Raw genomic sequence first — 15,302 nt, 5'->3', positions numbered from 1 at the left:
CACTTAAAAGTATGACAACTCTGGAATATAAAGTTACTATTTTTCAAGAAGTATCTCAATCAATCTGAAGCAATTTATATTACAACTAGAGGCCCAGTGCATGAAAATTCATGCACTGGAGGGGAGGGGTCCCTCAGCCTGGCCTGTCCCCTCTCACAGTCTGGGAGCCCTCAGGGGTGGGAGGCGACCCAGCAATCAGGGGAAGGCAATGCCCCATCACACTTCTGCTGCTGCCACTGCTGGCAGCGCAAGCCTCAGCCAGCCCTGGTTACCTGAGCCTGGTTACCTGGGCGGGTAAAGGGCTGAGGGGACTGGGGGACTCTGGAGGCAGACGCCCCAGCAGGGCTGAGGGGACTGGGCGCTTCCATCTTGTGGCTGTGGGCGCCACCATCTTTGAGGGTGTGGCAGTCAATTAGCATATTCCCTCCTTATTGGCTGTGGGCACTGCCATCTTTGAGGGCAGGGCAGTCAATTAGCATACTGCCTCCTTATTGGCTGTGGGTGCCGCCATCTTTGAGGGCAGAGCAGTCAATTAGCATATTCCCTCCTTATTGGCTGTGGGCGCCACCATCTTTGTGATGGCGTGAGGGTCAATTAGCATATTCCCTCTTTTTTAGATAGGATGTATTCAGACTGGTGGCTATAAAAAATATGAAACAGGAAATAAGATGAAGGATTCTCAAAGTTTAGCTTTCTAATGGCTAAGCTGAAATGGTATTATGACAAAAAAAAAAAAAAAAGAAGGCAATAAACAGAAGAACCCAAGCCTAGTGATGACGCTAGTAAAATGGAATGAAACCTATGATTACTAGACAACACTAACCTTAATTTGGAGAAAGTCATTCAAGTAATGGGTAGCAGAGAAAGGTTGGTGTTCAAAGCAAAGAAATAACACTGGAAAATAGGATACATCAGAATTCTACTGCCATCTTTTCCCCCCCTCAACATTTGTGTATACCTTAAGAAGCCCTTGTGATAGGCAATGTTATCACTGCAAAATAAATGTCATAAACCTATTTCATTAACCAATCATCAAGTTAAAACTTGCTTTTCTAAAATTGGTTAAATTTTAGGAATCATGCCCAGCCAGTGTGGCTCAACGGTTGAATGTCCACCTATGAACCAGGAGGTCACGGTTCGATTCTGGTCAGGGCACGTACCCAGGTTGCAGCCTTGATTGATCCCCAGTGTGGGACCTGCAGGAGGCAGCCAATCAATGATTCTCTCTCATCACTGATGTTTCTATATCTCTCTCCCTCTCCCTTCCTCTCTGAAATCAATAAAAACATTTTTTAAAAGAAAATTTTAGGAATCATGATTCTGTATCTTGTATCAAATAGCTTTATCTGTTTCAAAGAAACAGGAAAGTGTAATTAGAAAATTTTTCTAGATGTTTTATTAACAAATGCTAACTTCTATTTGTATAATAAATACAATTCAACCAAGTTGTAAATGGCATATAAATATTATATCTTAGATATATGAAGCATTATCAAATTACTCAAAATTCAGTCATTATTGAGTTAATATAGTTTGTTATTTAAATAACATCCATACTTAGAGAAGCTTTCTGTCTTACTCAACTATCTGTTTTTAGAGGACTAATATTTGCAAGTTAGTAAAATTTGGGTGTACAAAAACAAATGAATTGGTATGAGCAAGCGATAACAAAAGGACAATATTTTAATGGCATATTTTAAATATACTAAAACATTTTATAGTATCCTTTGAAGGATATTACCCAGTAACTTTAAAAAGGAGTAATATCCAATATATTTTATTATTATTATTTTGAAATATGTTTTTATTGGTTTTTAGAGAGAAAGGGAGAAGGATAGAGACATAGAAACACTGATAAAAGAGGAGCATCATCATTTGGCTGTCTCCTGCAAAACCCCCATTGGTGATCGAGCCCGCAACCTGGGCATGTGCCCCAACTGGGAATTAAACTGGCAACCTCCTGGTTCCTGGGTCAATGCTCAACTGCTAAGCCACACCAGTCGTGCCAATATATTTTATTATTAATAAATAAATTAAAATCCAAAGAACGGTATCATATACCTGCCATTTTTAGAAAGGAAGAAATAAAAGTAATTTGAGATTTAGTTAGGAAAGAAAAGGTGGCAAACAAAGGACAATCTAACAATACCTAGATTATTAAGCTACAAGTTTTTCATCAAGACATTTCATAATCAATACATTGATAAGAAGACTATGAGATCACTTAGTTGATCTGTCTGTTATTAAACTGGACTATTCACCTGTTCATAGTGAAGTGAACAAAAAGAAGGTATTCATTTGAATTTAAACAAGTACTTTAGAAAGTAAAAGGAATCACATAATACACATTTCATTTACAGTGCATTTTTTCAAGCATTCCAACCTTACTCAGAAATAACACAAGATATTCAAGTGTTTTAAAATCAAAGGCCTTTAATTCAGTTTTCAGTAATGACCATAAATGCCTTCACAAAACATCTTTATCACTGAAAACAGAAGGCACTAGGCATTACTTAACACCCTGAAGCAGTGATTTCTTCTGATGCTGGTGGAGATAAACATTAAATGGCAGATTTTAGATCTTAACAATGTCTCCAAAAAAAAAGGGGGGGTGGGGGAACAACTCTGAAAACCACACAAAAAATTAAGTTACCAGTCAGTCTTTCTCAGGTTCCCAATGAAATTTTAAATTATTTTTTACAAGTAATTCAAAATTAATAGATAAACCAGGTTAAGTATCATAGGATTTTCAACATTTGTTCAGTTTTAGTTAAATACAGTAAATATATAGATAATTATTATGCTAATTGGCAGCCTTTGATACTCTTTAGCTATGCAAAATAAACTTGAAATGATACATCTGTAGTGGTATAATTTAAAAGATCCTTGATATGACACTAAAACTTTTAAATTCTAGTCACAAACTGCATATAAATTGTGAGATTATTAAAATACACCTTTTGAAAAATAAGATGACCATTTATACCTAAATAAGGTTTCCCAGAAAGATATGAAATTTAAAAGTAGTTGCCTTTTCCATAAGGATAACTGTTGTTTCACAAAATAACTCATGATCTGAGGCAAATGATTTATTTCAAATGCCATATTCTCTCTATGACTTTGAGGTATGCTTCAAGAAACTGTATAAGACCACAGTTACAAACACAAAGAGCCTTTCCTGGAGTGCACTTAATAGTTATATTAACAGAAAAGGATAGCTTCTGAAGCCATTTCTTTTACAAACACAGTTTGGATACTTAGAAGGTAATTCAAGATGCAGCTATTTACATATGTGCTATGTCATGTGTGCCTTAAAATATTGGCTTTTGCAGGACACTCCTATTCAAACACAAACCAAACCACTTTGGTAGAGTAAACCAAACCATGATCTTCTATTTTTGGCAAGGTAGTAAAAACAAAACAGAACAGAAACAAATAACAAAATAGCTGTAACAGTGATTCAGGCAAAAGTTCCCATGCCAAACACAGTAGAGAAAGTGTTCTGAGAAATATAAATTTGAGGGGGGAAAACCCTAACAAACAAATAATGCTGAAAAATCTATCTTATAGTCACTCAAATAACTACCACATAAAAGGTTTATGAATGCCTTTAAAATAAGAATAGCTCAGTTTAAAAAATAGCTAATTATGAGGTTTATTATTAGAATGTTTTTGAAAAACATCCAAGCTAATTAACTTAAACAGAAACCAATTAGTAAAGGGTAAGAGAAAATTAACTCTTCCATAATTAACATTAGATGCCTTCTTGCCTTTGGAGAAACTAATAAAATTAAATTTGAAAACAGTATAGAAAATAATTAAACGATACCTACATGACAATTGGGGGCGGGGGAGAGGAAGGATACCATGCCACTACTCAACATGATGGGAGGCAAAAAACATGTTTTTAAGCAATAATTATGCAAAAGTATGTCTTATATAATTACATATCATAATTAAGAAAAAGCTTCAAGACTAGCAGCCAGGTTTTGTGAAACATGTAGGACAACGGAAGGCACTACAAAAGCATTAGTTACTTTTACCTACAGTCAGACAACTCAGTCCTTGCCTTCTTCCTAAGAAGGTAACCAGTGTGAACGTTATTTTTATATCCCCCTGAGTTTTAACATGATTGGGCAAAACAGCACCAATTTAAAAAAGTATCTGCAATGCCAGCACTGCAGTTTAGAATCACTTATACTGATGGTCCCACAGGTCTCTCATAAGAGCACTTTAGAACATGATTAAAAATATAGAAATGCCTTTCGGTGTTTCAGTATTAAAGTGGAACCACCACAGATATCCATTTTTTAAAATAATGCACTGAAAAAGTCAGTATAGTCTTTCTACCCTGTAGCTAGCATTACAGCTATTTTCCACTCCAGGAGATCTCCTTTGTGCGTCCAGTTGAAATGTCAGTATGCTTCATGATGCACACACAGTCCTTTCTGGCTGGAAAACCCTGGCAAATATCATGACATGCTTGTTTTGAGCAGGATGCTTTGTAGGTCCTCTGGCAATGCTAAGATAATTGCATCTATGTGTCCCCGTAACTTTTCCATAGTTTCAGGTTTCACAGGTAAATGCTCTCGATCAGCCTGCAACTATACAAGAAACATTTGGAAGCATTTAAATTATTCTCTGAGTCTGTATTAATACATTATATTTTCTAAATAAACATTTTTAATGGTCTAATGATTTGGACACTTCAATCAGAATTTACAGAAACTGTAAAAAAAAAAGCAAAGAACGTGCCATTTAAACAATATATTGTTTGAGCTTAATAAAAGACTTCCATGTAAATTGATAATACTTAATGCATATCATGTGGTATTAAATATAAGTGACAATGATTTTGTAGAGCACATTAGACTCCATGTAAATACTTTTAAAATATAGGTGACAGTCCATGATGTGACACAGATGTAACCTTTTTATTTATTTTCTATTAATTTATTTTACTTATTTACTTTAGAGAGAGAAACAGCGATTTGTTGTTCCACTTATTTATGCTTTCATTGGTTGATTCTTTTAAATTTTTTTCCCATATGTTTTTTGATTTCAGAGAGAGGAAGGGAGAGGGAGAGACAGAAACATCGAAGATGAGAGAGAACTATTTTAGGCAGAAGGGTATCATTATGATCTACTTGAGATATCAAGTATTTTCAGTTAGGTCTACTATCAATCTCAAGTCTTCTCATTTAAAAAGATTACGTCTGTGCTCTAGCCAGGCAGCTCAGTTGGTTAGAGCATCATCCCAATACACAAAGGTGGCAGGTTCGATCTCCGATCAGGGCACATTGAAGAATCAACCAATGGCCTGGCTGGTGTGGCTCAGTGGTTGAGTGTCTATTCATGAACCAGGAAGTCACGGTTCAATTCTGGGTCAGGGCACATGCCCAGGTTGTGGGCTCGATTCCCAGGAGGGGGTGTGCAGGAGGCAACCAATGGATGTTTCTCTCTCTCCCTCTTCCTTCCTCTCTTTGAAATCAATAAAAATATATGGGAGAAATATTTAAAAGAATCAACCAATGAAAGCATAAATAAGTGGAACAACAAGTCGATGTTTCTCTAAAGTAAATAAATTAAAAATAAATAAAAAGGTTACATCTGTGATACATCATGGACTGTCACCTCAAATGTGAAGAAAATATCTTCACAGATCTTTGGCTGTTTTGGCTACATACCAGCTTACATTTTAGCTTCAATACAAGGTCTACTGTTTCTACTTCTGTGTGTTTCTGAGTCCAGAGAAGTAAGTCCTAGAAGAATAAACAAATCCCAAATCAGTTAAGTGCTCAAAATCATTTTCAAACCACTCTATTTCAAAAGATAAAACTCCTGAGAAGGACAGAAACAAAAAAGAGAACAGGGTATTTATCCCAGATACAGCATGACAGCACAAAAAATAATTCTGTACATGATATTCTAACAACGTTAATTAGGTAATTTTCAACATTAGCCAGAACAATTATTGAATATTTGTCAGTAAAATAAAATGTAAGAACCTTCTTTCCAAGGTAGCCCTTTTAGATCAATCACAAAAAACAAAATTGCAATTCAAAGTACAATCAGTACTACCTACTTCCACTAATAGTGAATATTTTAATTTATAAGAAACATTGGTTAAAAAATGAAGATAACTGTGAACATGAATATAATACTGGATGTAAACTTTGCATCTTCAAATAAGCTCTTACTGGACTTATTTATGGTTGTCTTCATCATACTCCTTCTCTTAAATTCACAATCACTGTGAGTTTATGATTAGAGAGTTAACACTGAGGCTAGCCCATCTCAAACTAAATACAAATGAAAATGAGACTATCCTTTGTATTTTCACTTAATTTAAAATAGTCTGGTAATATATTATAGAATATAAAGTCAGTAAAATACAGGGAAAAATTATTAATACTAACTGCAAGAGGTTAATAAGGCATGCTGGAAAAAATCTGGATCCTGACTCCATCCAGTGGTATGCTGGAAAATATTTAACAACCAAAAAGAGTCTATGGTATGTAGCATTTGCCAATTTCTGTGGTGTAATACTCCCACTGTAGCCAATTTTAAACTACTAACCTGAGATCACTGAATGCAGAGCAGGGAAGAGATGTACAGTCAGCTCTTAGGAGCCAATGCAAGTGGGCTTTGGCTCACTGCTAACTCCCCTACTTAGCAGTAATGTGATCTGAAGCAAATCACTTAACAATCCTCAGATGTCCCATAATGCAGATCCTAACACACCTATTTCAGTGAACTGTTGTGAAAATTAAGAGAGATTTTCCACATAGAGCACCTTACACAGTCCTTGGCATATAGCACAAGAGTTAGCTATTACTAGTTATATCCTTCTAGCTTCTAAGGATAACTTTAATCTTTTTTTTTTTTCAATAAATGTTAATATCACACAAACATGCAGTTCTCTAACCTCTTTACAAAGAGCTTCTAGATGGAGTGCCTCCAATTTCTGGGTCATTTCCTTCCGCCGGGTCTTGAACCAACCATCAAAATTTGGGGATTTTAGAAAATGCCTATAAAAATCAATTTTAAAACAGCAAAGTTTGATTATTACTTACTTCCTCTCCTCAATACCTTTCCTACCTATAGCTGGAAGAACCATGTGAAACAATGCAATTCTGAATAAAAGAATATAAGTTCAAGTCCAGCTTTTTGTTTTTTCTTCTCAAAAACAAAGCTGTACAGATAGGTAAAAAAGAAAGCTAACCGGTAAAGTCCAATCCAATCGCCTTTTATTCTAGAGGTCAACTGAGGTCCTGTTTTCTCAAGTGTTTTCATAAATTCTTCTGGAAGGAATGGTCTTAATTGGGGTGGACTCTATGAAAAAAGGACATACTATATTTAAAAATTAGAAATGCACATGTTCAAAGAAGTTAATTACAGTTAGAGAACTCAAATAGGAATTTAACTTAATATCTTTATACCTTCCATGGAGAAATACTTTTCTGCAAAGGCATTAAGCTTGCCACATATCTTTCCTAAAACCAAGAAAAGAACATCAATCAAGTTAGTTGTTCCAGAGAGTCTTCAAAAACGTTTATTAAATAGACCAACTTAAAAAAAAATGGGTTTCCAAGTTTTTCATCATGTGGTCTGGATATCAACAACACCATTATTCCCCATAGTGGTAAACTTCAGAATGAATTAAGAAGTCAGACTTTCAATAAAAATATAAATTTTAGATAATCCAAGGAACTACACTTTTTTAAAAAACATTTTTTATTGATAGATTTTAGAGAGAGGAAGAGAAGAGAGAAAGAGAGGGAAAGGGAAACAATGATTTGTTGTTTATGCATTTATTGGTTGCTTCTTATATGTGCCCTGACTGGGGACTGAACCCACAATCTTGGTATATTGGGATGATGGTCTAATCAACTGAGCTGCCCCAAGCCAGTACTATACATTTTTAATGATAATAATTAATCTTATTGAATAACTATGTTCTGGAAAATACACTCAACATTTTAAATGTATAATCTCTTTCCACCCTCGCAACCTTCCTATGTGGCAGGTATTATTGGGAATCTACGGCTTTGAAAGACCTGCCCAAGGTCACACAGTTTAAACTTAAATTCAGGTCTACTTGACTTCAGCCCATGCTCTTAAGCACTACAAAAAAGTTCATTTACTTAAAAAAATTTAAATGGAAAGAAACAAACTGAAATCCAGACCAAGAAAGAATATTTTTTCCCAAAACATAATAGCAAAGACCTCCACCTTACTCCCATATAGTATTCAAACTATTACTTTACATTAATAACTACATGGAATCTCTCTCTGATCCATTCTCCAAACTAGGACCACATCATGGTACTGCCTGATACTGTGAGGCTTCATGTAGTGTTTTAATGATTTCCACTGAATCTCATGGAATAACCATAGCATTCAGTTATCCTATCTAATAAAGAAGGAATATGCTAATTGACCCTCACGCCATCTCAAAGATGGTGGCGCCCACAGCCAATAAGGAGGGGATATGCTAATTGACTGCCCCGCCCTCAAAGATGGCGGCGCCCACAGCCACAAGATGGCGGTGCCCAGTCCCCTCAGCCCCGTCGGGGTGGCAGGCATGCTGCAAGGCTGGGCTCGCCGCTTCACATGCCTGCCTCCGGAGTCCCCCAGTCCCCTCAATCCCACAGCCGCCCAAGGCCGGCCTGAGATGCAGGCAAGCCTTGGATGGCGGCTGCCCAGCTGCCCAGGGCTGCCCGAGGCTCAGGTAACCAGGGCCAGTTGAGGCTTGTGCTGCCGGCAGTGGCAGCAGCAGAGATGTGATGGGGCATCGCCTTTCCCTGATTGCCAGGTCGCCTCCCGCCCCTGAGGGCTTCCGGACTGTGAGAGGGGGCAGGCCGGGCTGAGGGACCCTCCTCCAGTGCATGAATTTTCATGCACCGGGCCTCTAGTCTATATATATAAAAGCCTGAACAACCGAATGACCAGTCGACCGGTTGCTATGATGCGCACTGACCACTAAGGGGCAGACACTCAACACAGGAGCTGCCCCCTGGTGGTCAGTGCGCTCCCACAGCCATCCTCTGGCTGTCCCTCCCCCTGACCAACCAACCACCCACGGTCCCTCCCCCCAGCCGGCCAATCTCCGGCGGGCCCTCCCCCCGGCCAGCCAACTTCCTGCGGTCCCTCACCCCAGTCGGCCAGCTCCCCAATTGGCCCTGATCAGGGGGCCAGGCTGGCCAACCTCCCATGGTCCCTCCCCGCAGCTGGCCGGCCCCCCAATCGCCGGCCAGGCCAAGGGACCCCACCTGTGTACAAATTCGTGCACCAGGCCTCAGACTGAGGAAAAGATCATGGACAGGTAAGAACAGTTATAATGGCCCTGACCAGTTTAGCTCAGTGGATATAGCAACAGCCTGCAGACTGAAGGGTCCCAGGTTCGATTCTGATCAAAGACATGTATCTTGGTTGCGGGCACATCCCCAGTAGAGGGTGTGCAGGAGGCCTCTGATTGATGTTTCTAACTCTCTATCCCTCTCCCTTCCTCTCTGTAAAAACTCAATAAAATATATTAAAAAAAAACAAAGTTATAATGGAGCTACAGTTTCATGGCTATCATATCAAATTGTGCTCAAGAAATAAAATCAAGGCCTTGGCCGGGTAGCTCAGTTGGTTTGAGTGTCATCCCTATATGCCAAGGCTCCAGGTTCAATCCCTGGGGTCAGGGCACATACAAGAAGCAACCAATGAATTCATAAATAAGTGGAACAACAAATCAATGTTTCTCTCTCTCTCTCAAATCAATAAATAAGAAAAAAGAAAATCAGAGAAAGAAGCACAGGATAACCTATTATGGTGCAAAATGCAACAAGTATATAACATTTTACTACAATTATGTCATTTAAGATATTCACAACAACCCTGAAAGGTATTTAGGAAAAGTGGAATTAACCACATTTTACAAGTAAGAAAATTGAGGGTAAAAGAAAGAAAGTGACTTCCCAAAGTTACACAGTTACAAGAACAGAGAATCCAGATCTTTCGCAAAGGACTCAATTTTTTAATATGTTTTTTATTGATTTTAGAGAGAGGAAGGGAGAGGGATAGAGAGAAAGAAAAAGAAGTGAGAGAGAAACATCAACTGGCTGCCTCCTGCATGCCCCCTACCAGGGATCAAGGCTGCAACCTGGACATGTGCCCTGAACCGGTGACCTCTTGTTTCATTGGTTGATGCTTAACCACTGAACAACACTGGCTGGGCTAAAGGGCTCTATTTTTTTTTTTATTATTATTAAATTTATTGGGGTTGGGGTGACATTGGTCAACATGAACATATAGGTTTCAGGTGTGGGTTTCTATGTTACAAGATGTGTATATTACACTGTGTACCCACCACCCAAGTCAAATTTTCTCGTCACCATATATTAGGACCCCCCCCTTTTCCCCAACCCCCTTCCCTCTGGCAACCACCATGCTGCTGTTTATGTTCACAAGTTTCAGTTTTATATCCCATATATGAGTAAAATCACATGGTTCTTAGCTTTTTTTTTTTAAAGTATTGATAGTATTACAGGTATCTCCCATTTCCCCCCCTCCCCTTTCCCTGCCCCTCCCAGGTTCATAGCTTTTTCTGACTAACTCATTTCATTTAGTATAATGTTCTCAAGGTCCATCCATGTTGTTGCAAATGGTGCTATTTCATCCTTTCTTATGGCTGAGTAGTATTCCATTGTGTATATGTACCAAGTCTTCTTTATCCAGTCCTCTATCTCAGGGCATTTTGGTTGTTTTTATGTCTTGGCCACCGTGAATAATGCTGGAATGAATATAAGGGTGCATATATCTTTGCAAATACATGATATTGAGGTTTCCGGGAGGGAAACCCAGGAGAGGGATTGCTGGGTCGTACGGTAGCTCTAGTCTCAATTTTTTGAGGAATCGCCAGAGGGCTTTCCATAGTGGTTGTGCCAGTCTATATTCCCACCAGCAGTGAATGAGGGTTCCCTTTTTCCCACAACCTCTCCAATACTTGCTATTGCTTGTCTTGTTGATACTGGCCCCTCTAATAGCTGTGATGTGGTATATCATTGTAGTTTTGATTGGCATTTCCCTAACTGCCAGTGAGGTTGAACAGCTTTTCATATATCTATTGGCTGCTCATACATCGTCTTGGGAGAGCTGTTTTCAGGTCCTCTGCCCACTTTTTGATTGGGTTGCTTGATGTTGAGTTTTATGAGTTCTTTATATATTTTGGAAATTAAACCTTTGTCGGAGCTATTGTTTGCAAAAATCATCTCCCATCTGGTTGGCTGCCTCTTTGTTTTGTTGTCAGTTTCTTTTGCTGTGCAGAAGCTTTTTAGTTTGATATAGTCCCATTCATTTATTTTACCTTTACTTCCCTTGCCTTTGGGTTCAAATTCATAAAATGTTCTCTACGACCAAGGTCCATTAATTTGGTACCTATATTTTCTTTTATGTAACTTATTGTTTCGGGTCTTATATTTAGGTCTTTGATCCATTTTAAATTAATTTTTGTACATGGGGACAAACTATAATCCAGTTTCATTCGTTTGCATGTGGCTTTCCAGTTGTCTCAGCACCATTTATTGAAGAGACTGTCTCTACTCCATTGTGCGTTTTTGGCTCCTTTGTCAAAAATTATCTGTCCATATACCTGTGGTTTTATAGCTGGACTTTCTATTCTGTTCCATTGATCTGTGTGTCTGTTTCTCTGCCAATACCATGCTGTTTTGATTATTGTAGCTCTGTAGTATAATCTGAAGTCAGGTAGCATGATACCTCCAGCTTCGTTCTTTTTTCTCAGGATTGCTTTGGTTATTCGGGGTCTTTTGTGGTTCCATACAAATCTGATGATCTCTTGTTTTGTTTCTTTAAAAAATAACATTGGGATTTTGATGGGGATTGCATTAAATCTGTATATAGCTTTGGGTAATATGGCCATTTTAACTATGTTGATTCTTCCAATCTATGAACACAGAATATTTTTCCATATTGTTGTGTCTTTTTCAACCTCTTTTAATAATGCTTTGTAATTTTCAGTATATAGGTCTTTCACGTTCTTTGTTAAAGTTTATTCCTAGGTATTTTATTCTTTTGGTTGCAACTGCAAAAGCAACTGTTTTTTTTTTTTTTCATTTCTTTTTCTGAAGTTTTATTGTTAGTATACAGAAAGGCAATGGATTTTTGCACACTGATTTTGTATCCTACAACTTAACTGTATTTATCGTTTCGAATAGTTTTTTGGTGGAGTCTTTAGGGCTTTCTACATACAGAATCATGTTGTCTGCAAAGAGTGACAGTTTGACTTCTTCCTTCCCTATTTGAATGCCTTTTATTTTTCTCTCGCCATACTGCTCTGGCTAGGATTTCCAGCACTATGTTGAATAAGAGTGGTAAGAGTGGACATCCTTGTCTTATTCCTGTTCTTAGAGGAAAAGCTTTCAGTTTTTTACCATTGAGTATGATATTAACTGAGGGTTTATCATAGATCGCCTTTATCATGTTGAGGTACTTTCCTTCTATTTCTATTTTTAGTGTTTTAATCATAAATGGATGTTGTATCTCATCAAATGCTTTTTTCTGCATCTATTGATAAGATCATGATATTTATCCTTCCTTTTGTTAATGTGGTGTATTACACTGATAGATTTGCATTATGTTGAAACATCCTTGTGGCCCTGAAATGAACCCCACTTGATGGTGATATATTATTTTTTAGATGTATTGTTGTATTCGATTTGCTAGTATTTTGTTTAGGATTGCTGCACGTGTTCATGAGAAATATTGGTCTGTATTTTTCTTTTTTGTGTTATCTTTGCCAGGTTTTGGTACCAGGGTCATAGTGGTCTCACAGAATGTGTTAGGAAATATTGCCTCTTCTTCAATTTTTTAGAAGAGTTTGAGAAGGATAGCTTTTAAATCTTCTTTGAACATTTGGTAGAATTCACTGGTGAAGCCATCTGATCATGGGCTTTTATTTTTGGGGAGGTTTTTGATGGTTGTTGCAAATTCTTCGCTACTGACTCACCTATTTAGATTTTCCAATTCTTCATGATTTAGTCTAGGAAGATTATATAATTCTAGGAACGCATCTATTTCTTTTAGGTTATTGAATTTGGTGGCATATACTCTTTCATAATATTCTAGTATGATCTTTTGTATATCTATGATGTCTGCAGTGACTTCTCTCTCATTTCTCATTTTGTTTACATAGGTTTTTTTCTTTTTTTCCTTAGTGAATCTAGCCAGGGATTGTCAATTTTATTAATCTTTTCAAAGAACCAGCTCTTTATTTTACTAATTTTTTGTATAGTCTTTTTGTTCTCTATTTCATTCAGTTCTGTTCTAATTTTTTTTTTAATATATTTTATTGATATTTTACAGAAAGGAAGGGAGAGGCATAGGGAGCTAGAAACATCGATGAGAGAGAAACATCGATCAGCTACCTCCTGCACACCTCCCACTGGGGATGTGCCCGCAACTACAGCACATGCCCTTGACCGGAATCGAACCTGGGACCCTTGAGTCCGCAGGCCGATGCTCTATCCACTGAGCCAAACCAGTTTTGGCACAGTTCTGTTCTAATTTTTATTATTTCCTTTCTTCTGCTGATGTTGGGTTGCTTTGTTCTTCCTTTTCTAGTTCTTCAAGACGTAATGTTAGGTTAAGATTTTTCTTGTTTCGTGAGAAACGCCTCTAACAATATAAACTTCCCTCTTATTACTGCTTTCGCTTCATCCCAGAAGTTTTGACATGTTGTAATGTCATTCTCATTTGTCTCTTTATATCTTTTGATCTCATCTTTTCTTTCTTCTTTGACACAGTCATTTTTTTAGTAGTATGTTGTTTAATCTCCACAAATTTGTAGGTTTCTTTACTTCCTTTTTGCAGTTTACTGGTATTTCTAATTTCAAGACATCATGGTCAAAGAATATGCTTGATATAATTTCAATCTCTTTAAATTTGTTGATGCTAGTTTTATGACACAACATATGGTCTATCCTTGAGAATAGTCCATGTACACTGGAGAAGAATGTAGAGTCTGATGTTCTGGGATGAAAGGTTCTGTAAATGTCAATATGTACCTTTGGTCTAGTGTTTCATTTAAGGCTGATATTTCTTTATTCATTTTCTGTTTGGTTGATCTGTCTAGAGCTTTCTGTGAAAAATTAAGATTCCCCAACTATGACTGTTTTGATCTGTTTCTTCCTTTAGTTCTGTGAAGAGTTGTTTTAAATATTTTGGTGCTCCCTGGTTGGGGGTATATATTATGTTTTCTTGATGTAGAGTCCCCTTTATCATTATAAAGTGTCTGTCTCTTGTTATCTTGAAATCTATTTTGTCAGATATAAGTAGCTTTTCTGTGGATGTTATTTACTTACAGAATCATTTTCCATCTAAAAGGGCTCTATTTTTTTTTTTAATAATCTTTATTGTTGAGATTATTACAGATGTCTCTCTTTATCCCCACATAACTCCTTTCCACCAAGGGCTCTATTTTTCATTCATCACTAAACATATGAGCAGACAAAACACACACCTAAGATAAAGTTTTGCTGGATGGGAAAAACATTCATATCCTCTTCAACAAATCATTAAATTAAGCAAATGTATATATTAACTTACTAATGGAATGATGAAGCTTTGTGTCAACTCCAAGAAGTAACGTCGCAGAATAACGCTTTGAGCCTCAGAAGGACGTTTCTGTTGTACACCCTTAAAAGAGAAAACAGTAAGAACCTATAGTCTTGTATCAGAGAATCCTATCTAATAAAAGAGTAATATGCAAATTAACCACCACTCTGCCACATCCACAAGCCACACCCACAAGTCACGCCCATCAGCCAATCAGGAGCAAGTATGCAAATTAACCCAACCAAGATGGCTGCGGCCACGGAGAGAGCAGGAGGAAGGCTTGGGTTTCCCCAGCGATGGAGAAAGCCAAACTTTCTGCACACCCTGGCCGGCCCACTCCAGGCTACAAAGTTTCAATTATAGAAGGTAAATAAATCCCAACAAAAATGGCGGCAGGGCCAGCCGGCCAACTGCATGTGGCCCCTCCCCCCAGCCAGTTCAATCCACTTCTATTGGGGGCAGGGCTGGCCAGCCAACTACTTGCGTCCTCTCCCCCTGGCTGGCCCGGCCCCTGATTAGGCCCCCCTTACACCAATCAGGGGCAGGGCTGGCCAGCCAACAGCCCGCGCCGCCCCCCCACCAGCCCAGCCCAAGGGGCCCCCATCGGAGCGGGATGGCTGGACCCCAACTGTGCACGAATTTGTGCACTGGACCTCTAGTATATATATATTACTTGATAT

General features: G+C 38.0%; 2 protein-coding genes across 4 annotated transcripts in view; both read right to left on the bottom strand.

Annotated features, from left to right (window-relative positions):
* Window positions 1-15,302, bottom strand: part of DNASE1L3 (deoxyribonuclease 1L3) — a 969,732-nt gene that overhangs the window by 470,734 nt on the left and 483,696 nt on the right. The gene's annotated exons all lie outside the window — the stretch shown is intronic.
* The window catches only part of DENND6A (DENN domain containing 6A), a 53,485-nt gene continuing 40,596 nt past the window's right edge, over window positions 2,414-15,302 (bottom strand). For 2 of the 3 annotated variants that reach the window (XM_080675130.1, XM_080675131.1), the window contains exons 15-20: window positions 14,614-14,703; window positions 7,443-7,496; window positions 7,226-7,335; window positions 6,929-7,031; window positions 5,688-5,762; window positions 2,414-4,604 (exon numbers count right to left, since the gene is read on the bottom strand). In XM_080675130.1, the coding sequence (XP_080531256.1) occupies window positions 4,473-4,604; window positions 5,688-5,762; window positions 6,929-7,031; window positions 7,226-7,335; window positions 7,443-7,496; window positions 14,614-14,703 (564 nt within the window). In that variant the 3' untranslated portion in view covers window positions 2,414-4,472. The remainder of the gene's footprint in view (window positions 4,605-5,687; window positions 5,763-6,928; window positions 7,032-7,225; window positions 7,336-7,442; window positions 7,497-14,613; window positions 14,704-15,302) is intronic. The other variant, XM_080675132.1, reaches the window with a different exon arrangement.

The sequence above is a fragment of the Plecotus auritus genome (assembly GCF_963455305.1).
Source record: "Plecotus auritus genome assembly, chromosome: 6".
NCBI classification, from domain to species: Eukaryota; Metazoa; Chordata; class Mammalia; order Chiroptera; family Vespertilionidae; genus Plecotus; species Plecotus auritus.
This window is presented reverse-complemented; position numbering and strand designations above follow the sequence as displayed.